The sequence below is a fragment of the Odontesthes bonariensis genome, chromosome 18 (assembly GCF_027942865.1).
Source record: "Odontesthes bonariensis isolate fOdoBon6 chromosome 18, fOdoBon6.hap1, whole genome shotgun sequence".
NCBI classification, from domain to species: domain Eukaryota; kingdom Metazoa; phylum Chordata; class Actinopteri; order Atheriniformes; family Atherinopsidae; genus Odontesthes; species Odontesthes bonariensis.
This window is the reverse complement of record NC_134523.1, coordinates 16,634,954-16,647,734: the sequence shown is the minus strand read 5'-3', so window position 1 is coordinate 16,647,734 and position 12,781 is coordinate 16,634,954. Positions and strand designations below refer to the sequence as shown.

The window sequence follows — 12,781 nt, the reverse complement described above, 5'->3', positions numbered from 1 at the left end:
ATGAGGGATTACAGCTAAATCTAGAGGGCGAGAGGAAGACCAGGAGGGTGGGGGTGATTAAGGAACAGTGTGGAGAGAAGGTACTGCCTAAAATAAAGGCAATGGTTAAGGAGGGTGAACGGAAATACAACTGGATGAAAAGATTAGACACATGGTGACAGCTGGACCGAAGGATGACATTTAGGGAAGTTGGTAAAAAACAGATTTTTATTTTTTTTTTTAAAAACCCTGGAGGGATGAATTAATATTGCTGTTTGAGAACAACAATCAATTTGTTTTCCACTGATAAGCCTATGAATGTATACATACAGAAAACCTTAACTAGGGCACTATAAATGTGTTCCTTTTTCAGCCTCCATAATTCATCTATCCCTGGGTTACAGTCAAATCCTGCCCTCTCGAATATTCAAAACCTTTTCACACACGCTGTTGCAGCGCCTAATCTACGAGATGCTGCTACAGACGGCAAATGTGGTCTGTTTGATAATCTGCTTCCTCCACTTGTCAACACATTAGTCTACTGATTCGAAGAGGATTGGCAAAAGCCCAAATTAATGTGCGCTAAAGCAAAGCCCTTTAGGAAGCTTGATGCTGTTCTAATTAAGATACACTTTCACATTTTCTTGCCTCTTTAAACATGTCCAAGAATGTCTGTTGCTTATAAACTACTGGGCTTCCGCTGTATAAATTAAAAGCTTATATTTATCTTAGGCCTTTTATAACTTTAGAAAAAAGTTAAACTTTTCACGTCTCAACAAAACTGCCTGTGTGTTTGAGATTTGAAAATTTTTGTACGACTCGCGCTGCTCTGAGGACCTGCCATCGGCTCAAAAGGGTCTATTAGTGAGATTGCATGCTAGCACTGCAGATCCCTCTCAACCTGAGTGCTGCACGAATCAGATCAGCAGCTGTGAACCATCATAAAGTGAACACTAACACATCAAGCCTCTAAACGGTCTTGATAGCGTTCAGACGTCACAAGTGGACTGTCATGTCATCCTCTCATTTCCTGGCAGCACCTTTTTTTGCCAGTGCTGACATCCATTTTTCCTAGGGGATTAAATGATGCAATTTTGGATCCAAAAATGTCTCATCGTCTGTTTTTACTGCAAACCCCCATCTGGGTCAGTTTTCATTGGTGGAGGAAGAGAGTTTATGCACATTGACCTGAAGCTGGAAGAGTGTCAAGTCAAATGCAAAGTCTAAGTTTGACGAGGTCCCATCAGGATATTCTAAACCCTAAACCACAGATCTGAGCTATCTGGTGAACATTAAGTTTGCTCAGCGGTCCAGCAGTCAAATTAAAGAATGACTTTGGTTTTCTACAAGACACGAGGATCTGAAAATCAACAGATTTGCTTCCAAATCCCAGGACATTATTAAAAATTCATGTTGGAAGTGAACCGAGGGGTTGAAATTAAGTACAAAACGTTGCACTTTGAAAGATAGTTTGACATTTTGGGATGCCCGCTGCCTGAAAACCTGTGAGTTCTATCCACCAGCCAGGTTAAGTTTAGCCAAATGCAGTATTTTTCATTAGACATTACAAAGTAGTTTTCATGTACAAACACGGAAATCACATAGCCTACGATAAATGTGAATGCAAATAGATTTGATGATCATAAAAAAATGATTAGCACATCATTCAAGCCCTGTATTCAACTGCACATAAAACAAAGACAACAAATGCGAAACTGAGAAATACTGTTCCTTCTTGAAAATACATAAGCTAATTTCCTGTTAAATATTAACGACAAATTATAAAGAATTGGAGAGGTGTAATAAAACACTGAAATATATTGTGTGTTTCTATAAAACACACCTCACATCTCAAAACTTCATCAGATTAATTGTTAAATGGGAGGTGACGTAACAGGGTATAAAAGAAACATCCCACAGACAATGAGACTCTCCGAAGTATAGATCGTGGAAGCCTTTGAGCGGATTGTGCAACAGTTTAAAAACACGGTTTTCAACATAACATTTGGAGATTTAATCATCTCTGGAAGAAATATCATTAAAAGTTTCAGATAATCCACAGAAATCTCTGTTCACACGGGACGGGACTGAAAATCAACACTGGAATGGAGTCTGTTAAAAACAAACACCGCTCTGTAGTGGAAATAGAGAAGTGTATACTCGAGAATGCTTCTAAAAACCCACCGTCATTGGACACAGTTCATCACCCCATCCACAAATTAAAGCAAAAACTCTCCCATGCAAAGATAATGATTCTCCTCCACATAATTCAATAGGAGACAGCCTTCTGGCAGGCTTGTCAAGCACACAAACAGCACAGTTGCATGAGCAGTTGAGCTGAACTGTGATTACAGACATGGACATTTAAATGGATAAGAATCCTTGTCCCAGTATACATGCGCACATATTGACCTAAGTATGTCTGACCCCACAATGCTGCGGACTATGATAGTAACCACTGAAGACATTCTACCACTTCTAACATTCTCTGTAGGCGATTATCACACATGAAAGCACACAGCTCAGTACTAAGCATCTATGATAGTATGTGAGTGCAGTAGTGCACATGGCATACATCTGTAAAAGTACCATAGATCCTCAATGATTTATACAGGTTTTTGAGAAACATGTGCTGCCATCCAGACGATTTTTTTTTCCCAAAAAGGCCTTTATAATTACAGTAAGACTTGGTCAAATCCCACCCTACATGTATTACAGCAGCAGGGACCGTTAAAGAGTCCAGCTGCTTAACTGGTCCACCTACAGTCAACACCTGTCACCCATTGAAAACGTTTTCTGTATCATGGAACAAAAATACTCCAAAAAAACAAGTGGGCCCTAACTGCTTAACAGCTGAAATCCTATATCAAGCAAAACTGTGAGAAAATTTCACCCTTACACAATGAGTGGTCTCCTCAGTTCCAAAACCCTTAAAGGACAAGACCGTTTTTTTGACATTGGGCCCTTGATTTCACATTATAACATGATGTTCTACTCACCCCTGCTTGTTGTTGAACATTTGGAGCTGTTCCGAAGATATTCGAGAGGCGTCTGGCTGCTCTCTTGAGATATTCGGCCATGAAACGGTTTCCTATGGGCAAGCTTATACAGGCACAAACTATGCTGTTTATAATTTATTAATTACTGTACACTAGCACTGATAACGTGGAGGTGCGTCGCTTACTTAAAAAAATCCGGGTTACTGCAATTTTGAATTTTTGTCGTAAAGTGGGTCTGTGGGCTGTCTGTGGTAGTAGCACGACGAGGACGTCAGTAACACCCACTTTACGACAAAAATTCAAAATGACAGTAACCCGGATTTTTTTAAGTTAGCAACGCACCTCCACGTTATCAGTGCTAGTGTACAGTAATTAATAAATTATAAACAGCATAGTTTGTGCCTGTGTAACGTTGCCCATAGGAAACCGTTTCATGGCCGAATATCTCAAGAGAGCAGCCAGACGCCTCTCGAATATCTTCGGAACAGCTCCAAATTACCAACAACAAGCAGGGGTGAGTAGAACATCATGTTATAATGTGAAATCAAGGGCCCAATGTCAAAAAAACGGTCTTGTCCTTTAAAAGACTAAAAAGAAGAGGGGGTCCAACACAGTGGTACATATGGCTCCATCCCATTTTTAAAATATGTTGCTGGCATTACATGCAAGATGACGTATTTTAAACAATTTGACACTCATTGCACTCGGTTTTTATTGAGATTGTACAATGTCCATCATCTTTTGGAAATGGGGTTGTTCAAATGAACTGCAAAAAGAACATTATGTTCATTCCAGAGATAATGAAATTGCAAAATATGTCAGTGTACTCATCCCCCCATGAGTACAGATTAGGACAAGAATAACTTAAATTTCCATGGACAACAAATAAAGATGACATTATAATACCCTCATCACTGCTAAATCAATATATTCCTGCCGGGTTGGGAAAAAGTTTGTACAGTACAGTGGGTAAGCTCATCCTTTCAGTGGTTATATAACATACAATATTCTATGCAGTGATTTGCATCCTACCTTGGGAGGCATTTTTATGGCCTCATTAATGTCTCATTTAAAGTTCTTAACTTATCTGATACATCATGTTCTTGTTGATAATTAGTGTTGCCTTTCCAGCCCCATTTAAGATCAAAGATAATGGTATACTCAATTCCTAAAGGAGTTATCAGAAATTCAATTCTAGTTTTACAGTACTTTAAAAGCTTACCCCATATTCTAAACCTGCTTAAATGAGAAAGCTAAATCTATTCAGGACACAGATCATGTAATACATAAACCATCCCTGGGCTGTTGTCATTGTCTAAAAATACAGTTTTTATCTTATAGGTAGATGTACTTAAAGTCTGTTGCATGTTGTTTGTCAGATGTCCTGGATGTATTCCTGTTTCCACAAGACAAAAGAAAGTTTTGGTGACATCTATGGGCGGAGGGTTATTTAACTGGCTGTACACTGATTTGGGTGCAGTACTCCTTGTGATGTCTGCCATTGTGTACTTACAGTTTCTACTTGAAAGTGTAGCCATAGAAACCGTAAGTACATCTGACAAAAAAGCATTCGAAAACTGAATCCAGACTTGTAACTTACACAATAAATTCATTAATATCTACACAGTGTGCATGAATATCCTCAAAGTGCTTTAAAAAAGAATCCATTCCTTCATAAAAAATAAAAAGCTGTGGAGAACAGTCCTCAAAATGGTTGGGGATAAACATAGAAAAGTGTACAAATACAGAATGTAAGGGATACAAGGGACTCACAAAAAGGTCTGGCTATGCTGTAGTTAAATTATTTCAAGAAAACAACACCACAAATACAATTGAGACATACAACAAATCTGACTGTGGACTGAGTAATATTGTGTGCTTTATTCATATGAAACACTTTACGAAAGCACTTTTGTCACTTCCTGGTTAGGTTAAGGTTATAACATCACTTTCTCAGGGTTAGTAATCAAAACTACTAGAAAAGGTTTGAAAAAAATTAACAAAAATACATCCTTTGTTTTAAGTCACTGTCACCTTTTTGGACCGCTAGAAGTCACATATTTATCTAATGTAGTTATGGCCACCATGAACAAATTAATCATAGGGTTGTTTTTGGGAGGTTTAGGAAGAACAGTCTCAGAGAATCAGACGGACTTGATAGGGTGTTTAACAAGCAATCAAACAGACCATTTGAGTGGCACTGATTAATACCAGAGAAAACAGCCATTGTGTGATTCATACAAAGAGGAGACAAAATCTTAGGATCAAGGATGGCAGGCGGTAGGTGGTAGGATGACATTAGTGATCACCAAAAAAATTATACACCTCAAATGATTTGAGCTCTATTCAGTGCCAACAACTGCAAATTAAATTTTATTTATTTATTTATTAGTTTATTTGACAGGGACAATACAATCAGACATAGTTACAAATCAAAGCTTGTAGCTGATGTGATGCATATAGAGTATAGCAACAAGTGCTAATTTACAACTCCCGTCCCTGGTTAGGCTTTTCTATGTTTTGGTTTGTTTTAAGCCAAAATTTAAGTTTAAAGGTGAACAATTTAAACTCACTGATGGACTCACATGAGTGCATCTTCACCTTGATGAAAGCCCCTTTCAAAATGATCCTCAACAAACACAGAGGTGATATTTCAGGCAGTAACCTGCCCAAAATTGAAGCGTGTAGTTGTAATTAAAACTTTTTTATCTGGCAAAAAAGCCAACCCTGTGTGCCACCAAAAGAAATGTCTACCTGTACTAGCCTGGTGGTGGAAATAAGAAGATAAAGGTGGATGTTCTTTAATGAGACCTTTCTGAGGGCTATCGAGAATCTTTTTAACAGAACATCTTACCACCACTCTTGGAGTTCATCTGAGAATGAACTACATAACAAAACAAGGTAATGTTCTGTAAGGATTCCAGCAAAGCAACCAGAGATTGGCTGATTAAGATAAAACAGAACAGTATTTGTTTATACAAGCCAGGAATTGAATAATGTCGAGGCGAGATCCAAAGCTGTAAGACATGTTCAACTTGCTGATTTACAATGAGGAGCAGAAAATCTTCCAAAGCAAATGCCTGAGACAGCTTACTAACATTAGAAGATATTTAAATAATTTATCTAAACAAAAGAAAATAACAGATTGGAAGGCCTGATATATTTTGGCACCCGGGAGACCAAGATTTCTGATGTGCCCATATAACGAAGTTCCCGAAAGGCAAACCACAATGTGTCTATGTGAGGAGGAAATGCTAAATTCATTTCTTGAGCTAAAAAATAGTTTATTCAATGACATCTGTTTTTCGCCCGGTGCCATTTGAATGAGCCACAACTCCGTTTTATGACCTATCTTTGAAACAGGACCTTCAGAAGAGCACTTCAATACAGCTCCGTGCTTAGTGATTGTCTCATTGATGTCCTGAGTTATAACAAGTTCTCTGAGGAAGAGGCATCTGTTCCATTGTCTGAGCCAGACAGTGCAGCTTGTCAGGGGAACTTCTTCTCCACAGCACAGACCTGCCCATGCTACAGATGGGTTATCTCACAATAAATGATTCAGAAAGCGATAACGTGCCTCCAAACAAAGCAGAGGCCGTCTCTTCATGCTAATGGAATGCCTTCCACAGTTAAGAGTCTGGACAGAGCACTTGTAAAGTGTCCTTTTCATGGTGGAAATATTAAGCTGTATGTCAGCTGCTCAGGGAGAGGTAGGCATTGTAATCCCCTTGCAACACCTCTGATCCACTTATTTGAAAAAGGAGCACATCAATTAATGTTTAATTTAGGCACACGTAAGACACAAGTTTTTCAAGACAGGAATTGAAGTTAAAAAAATTAAAAAGTGCAAAAAGTTCTTGCAGCCAAAAACAGATCAGGCTACTTTTCTGAAATATTATGTTTAGAATTGTCAACTCAGGCCCCAGAGCTGGAGCTAACTCACTTTCGCCGCTTCATGGTGTCAAAACACTGAAACATTTATCTGCACATTTGGAACTGTGAGAAAGCAACAGACTGTGAGCCAAAACCTGTTGTAATATTCTGCAATTATCAGTCTGTCAGCTAAAGAGCACAAGTCAGAGTTGATAAGAAGCTGGGACCTCACAGCAGCAATAAATGCGTATGCATCTTTATAACCTGCAGGGTTAAATGTGACTCAACATATCAGGCAAATCTTCAATCACATGAAGTACAGTTAAATAACTTGGCACAAGCCCTTTATACACACGCACACATCTGATCCAGGTCTTGATATCCACAACCAGACTGCAGAATCTGCTCTACTTGTTTTTCTCTGTCAAGTGATTTCGGCCTTATGTGTAACATCAAAGTAAAAATCTCATCTGCCCCCTCTGTCCTTTGTTGACACGGACATTAGTGAATCTGAGACGTGTCCCTCCCGATTGTCAGCTTCTTTCTGTTCTGCGTGGGAAGATTAGAAAGAAGCCGGCAGGGGCAAGGGGAAAGGAGGGTGTTATGGAGAGGCAGATCTGTAGAGACATGAATGGCTTGCAGGTGTTTTTCTCTTTTTTTGGGGGAAAGAGGAGAAAAAGGGATGGATAGAATGGGAGGTGTCATTATGTTTTATGGCAGAAGGAGTGTTTGTGAAACTGAAGCTTGGCCCTGCAAAGATGGGCCATATGAAAAAGAGTGATAGTTTTATGTGCAGCAGCATGAGTGTTTATACCTCTCTTCACAGCCAATATATCTAAAAGTGGAGTTCGGGGGGGGGGGGGGGGGGGGGGCTTTGCTTTCAGGTGGTGCTCAAGAAAAAAAACAACAGAAGTGAGTGCTGGGTCAAGCTGAGCGAATCACCACAGAAGCCCAGAAAGGCAAGTGAAAAAACAAAATTTCTGCTGATCTATTTCTGAGGTGTGATCTAAAGAGTTTTGTTTATATGAGTGTTCAGTTGGTTGCATTCACAGTTTAGAGGTCATAGCGGTCACTATATCCAACACACAGTACAAACTGGACTTTTATACTGGGTTGCTTTTAATTACATGTTTAAATGGTTATAATGGCTACAAATGTCATCCTGCTCATGTTTTGAGATCCGGTTGTGCACGTCTTCAGAAAGAGAGCGGAGAGAGTTTGCAAAATCAAATATGGACGTAACTCTTGAGCAGGTATCAAGCATCCTTCATTTAGGGGCCTTGAATACCATCTATAATGTAGCAGTTGTCACTTTATTTGCTGTTATCCTAACACTAACCAAATACTAACCTCCTTAATTGTCTCTACGTTCCTTGTTTACATCCTTAAGTTCTGTATTGTCTGAGTTCCTTAGTGTGCCCCCAAGTGGAGTCTTCTAATAGCAGGAGTAGAAGACAAGGCACGTATATGAACAATTAAGTAGACAAGTAAGCCTGGTGGCATATGTGAGTGCAAAAAACGAGCATATTCTTGGCCTTGAAATGTAATGAAAAGAGTGTTTTTCAGGTTCATGCATAAAGTTTCTCTTTTCTTCTTTTTGTTTCTCCAATTTGTTATATTTGTCTATTTTTTCCGCCAGGCCTGGTGGACTTTGGCAAGTGGCTGTTCTTACCATTGCAAAGATGATTTTCTTTTCACCAAGTAAATTTTCGTCTTTGTTTAGAATACATAGTCTCACATTTTGTCTAATCATGGACAGAAAACTATTTAGATTAGATTTAGAAAAACAAGTTGTAAATTTGATGTTCTTCTTTTCCTTTCAGGTGTTGTGTTCTGTTCAGAAGAAAAGGCAGGTTGAGTGCAGAAAATGTGCAAAGAAAAATCATAGTTTGCTTTGCACTAACAAATAAATACAGCAAACTAAATTTGCAAAAAGATTTTAATTGGCATCATTTTAATCATTCTTGGTTCAATTTACAGTTTATTCATTTTTTTTTTTGTCAAAGGTAAACCCATATGGTCTTGTGGTTGTCTTCAACATCAGTAAATGCTTTTTGCCCACTTCCCAGACCCCTGTAACATAAACTAACATTACAGAAGAGCACATTCTCTCACACACTTGCATATTCAGATCCTACAAATGACTCCATAACGAGTACGAAATTTCTAAATGCCACATACTTGAAAAGCGCGGACAAAACACATTCCACATACGCACGTTTTTCCTCTTTGTTCACTCTCACAAACACACGCACATGCTTGTGCACACACACACACTCACATTCCATTACCAGCATGTATTGTAAATTTACTTTACAATGCAGAACTTCTGGCTTTGCAAGTGCATCACTTGAGGAGTGCTGCCCCTCATTGCCTCTGTGAATTCACAGTTGGTTTATGACATGCTTTTCAGCAACATGATTAACAGTATCTTTTACACGGGAGTGGGGTTACAGAGTGTATGCTCCTACTGATTAGTCATAACCAATAACCCTCTTTAAGTCAGGCTGAATTACATCTATTGATCTATACAAGCAAATGCTGCGGTAAAAATTCCACTGTTTGAAAAAAAAGATAAAAAAATTGCACAATAGCTTATTGAGCAAAGGCCTACGAATGCACACAAATAAGTTATGTTGATAAATAAGATACTTTAATGTTAAAATAAATACATTTGAACAGTAAATAAATTAAGATAGCACAACATTGTAATCTGATTAACACCTGCCTACACTGTCGTGTATTACAGTATAAAAAAAGTGAACCTCTCATTATTATCACAATCATACGTTTTTTTTTATTTATTTTTTTTAAAGATTTTTAATAAAATGACGGCAGCGTTACTTTGAGACTCAAAGCACAATTTCTTCTCAGGCACCTGCCGCACTTTGGCGACTGTATGGGGTCGTTTCCATGGTGAGAGTGACTGCTATAATGGCCATCAGCACTGATTGGCTGTGGACCTCTGAAGTGGGAAGGGAACAGACGGGGCTGTCTGGGACTAAAAGGGGGACTCGCTGCTTACAAAGTTTTTGAACAATTGTAAATTAGAGGCGTTCTGAATGACTGTGCTGATTGCTACTGGGAGATTTGAGGTTTGACATCCAGACCCTACGCCAAGTGCTGAAGGTAAATGCAGTGGAACAAAACACACATCTACCACTTTTACCGTGTCTAAGTGCCGTCAAATTACTAGTCCAGGGTCTGTATTTTTTCTGTGGTTGTTACATTGTGAAGGTAGGAAATGCAGACAAAAGACTAGTTCAAAGAGGGCACTGACTACCTTCTAAGAAAAGAAGACTCTACTTCTGTACCTATCACAAAGCCATGGGTATTTTATATGTCTGAAGAAAATGGATAATTTAAAAGCCCGTGGATATCTTAATAAAGTCTTTCTCTTTCCTTGGGCTCTAATAGCTATAAGCTACCACACACCAGTGTGAAAACATTCTTTAATGTCCAGAACAATAGCAACAGTTCTCTTCATCGTAAGATCAGTACAGTTCATCTTGCGCTATACTACATCAAAGTAGGGTGTACTGCATAACCATACTGGATCCATGGTCCAAGGCCTCGAAATCCACTGCAGAGTCCATGTTTGCCATCATCTTCAAGGCTAACACTGACAAAAGCCTTGCTTTCATCATCAAGCAACTGTGCTGCTTAAAATCCTCTTTATGTTTCTTTATATCTATGCTACGAATGTGTAGCATGTGTTGCATCCAACACATTACAAGTCTGACCTACGCCCATTAAGAGAGCAGCACAGAAGTCTGATTCTGAATATTTGTTGTGATCTCCATGTGGTCACCACACCTGAATGCAATTTATTCATGTGATAACAATGTTCAACAGCACATGGTGCATCAAAATACACGAGTGGAAATATGACAGCAAAAAGGCCTCTCTTTTTTAAGTCCACAACTTTTTTTTCTTTTTTTTGTCCTTAGTTCCTATCTGTTGCACCTCTTCTTGACTCTCTTCTTTGCTTCTGCCAACTTTCACATCATCAAAAACTTGGTGGATATGAAGCCCTTTGGACAAGGCGGTCCAGCTATGCTCGAGGTGCCACTGTGTGACAGTCGCTAGGACAAAAGTACAGCAGACATGAGCAGCATTGCCACGGTGAGAAGAAGGCGGTCACGTGACGGGCTGCTTCCACTGACGCTTTTCTCCAGTTTGGGGACTTCAGGGTTAAACTCATCTGCAGAACAAAACACAGAAGAAAAAGAAGAAAGTATGAAAAGAGAGGACAACAGTCTGAGACTAAATCAATAATGTGCATGGGAGACAGAAGGAAAGAAACCATCGGTGATTTATCAATCGAAGCGCAGTGTGTGATACATACAAAATGTGCTTTAACATATGCAGAGAATGATACACTGTGCAATTATCAACAAACTACCAATTATCATCAGCTACATATGGCATTGTCCCCAGTGGGATGGAAAATTAAAAACACTGCTGTTTCTGATCTGTTTTTTTTCCATGTTTCCTCTTTTTGCACTAATGATGTTTTCATCCTCGAGGAATTTCAATCAAACCAAATTATTGTGGCCTCACCATTGATTAGACACAACAGAACATTAGCTGAAGGGGAAAGATGGAGAAAGAGCTGGGAGAACACATTTACTCATATTCAGTAAAAGTAGATCACAGAGTCATTATGCTCAGTCTTTACCTAATGCTTCCTATTATAACAACAGAGTACCAAGAAAACTGAAGAACTGAAGAAATCAAACAGATATTATGCATCCATCACTAGTTCTAGGAGAACATGCGTTAGCTGCATTCAATGGTAGAAAAATCTGTTTTTCACCTTGACGTAAAGTACAGAGGCAAGCTGGAATTTCCTAATGTGAGTCATGTAAGCCCACATCAAACATAAGAGGTGTATTTGATGGTAAGAATGGAGTTTAAAGTATATCAGATCTTGAAGATGTGAGATATAGATGTTTGATTATATCAACAGGGATTTCTCTTTGCCTTAATGCCTTGGAAATCACACTGCAGAAATAGAAACTATATTGTTTAGTGTATATAAAAATTCCAACTAATTAGGTAATTAGGTAGGGGAAATAGTTCAGTAGTTTAAGAATAATTCAAAGCAAAACTGCCAAGATTATAGATATTTAATCACCAAGAATGCACAATATTAAAAGACTCACACTGGTGAGGGAACAAGGCTCACAAGAATGGGCATTACATTTGGTCTCTCGTGCAGGATTTTATTTAAAACAGACAAGATTGTGTAATGGAAATCCCAACATGGACTCAGGGAGACTTAAAACTATTGTTTGTGAACATGGTTCAGGCATCATTGCAAAAAAGAAAAATATTTCCTACATTGACAGATGTGATATTCAAAAAGCAAAGACTTCCTCTTCAGGGAAAGCTTTGCTTCTCTCAGCAAGACGATGCCAAACAAATCTGTATGTATTACTAAAGCAAAGCTCTGCAAAAACAACTCTGGTTGCTAAACTGGCTTCCAGCCAATCCAGACATGTCACACACTGCAAATATTTGGGGCATTATGAAACCAAAAAATATCACAAAAGAGGAAATTAAAGGATAAGACCGTTTTTTTGACATTGGGCCCTTGATTTGACATTATAGCATGATGTTCTACTCACCCCTGCTTGTTGTTGAACATTTGGAGCTGTTCCGAAGATATTCGCGAGGCGTCTGGCTGCTCTCTTGAGATATTCGGCCATGAAACGGTTTCCTATGGGCAAGCTTATACAGGCACAAACTATGCTGTTTATAATTTATTAATTACTGTACATTAGCACTGATAACGTGGAGGTGCGTCGCTTACTTAAAAAAATCCGGGTTATTGTAATTTGGATTTTTTTTTGTCGTAAAGTGGGTGTTACTGACTTCCTCGTCGTGCTACTGCCACAGACAGCCCACAGACCTGCTGCCTATTT

The 12,781-nt window shown here is 38.8% G+C and overlaps 1 protein-coding gene across 1 annotated transcript in view; it reads right to left on the bottom strand.

The window, feature by feature from the left end:
- Positions 1 to 8,772: 8,772 nt before the first annotated feature.
- The window catches only part of efna3a (ephrin-A3a), a 67,967-nt gene continuing 63,958 nt past the window's right edge, over positions 8,773 to 12,781 (bottom strand). The window contains exon 5 of the mRNA XM_075449458.1: positions 8,773 to 11,055. Coding sequence (XP_075305573.1) covers positions 10,937 to 11,055 — 119 coding nt within the window. The 3' untranslated portion in view covers positions 8,773 to 10,936. The remainder of the gene's footprint in view (positions 11,056 to 12,781) is intronic.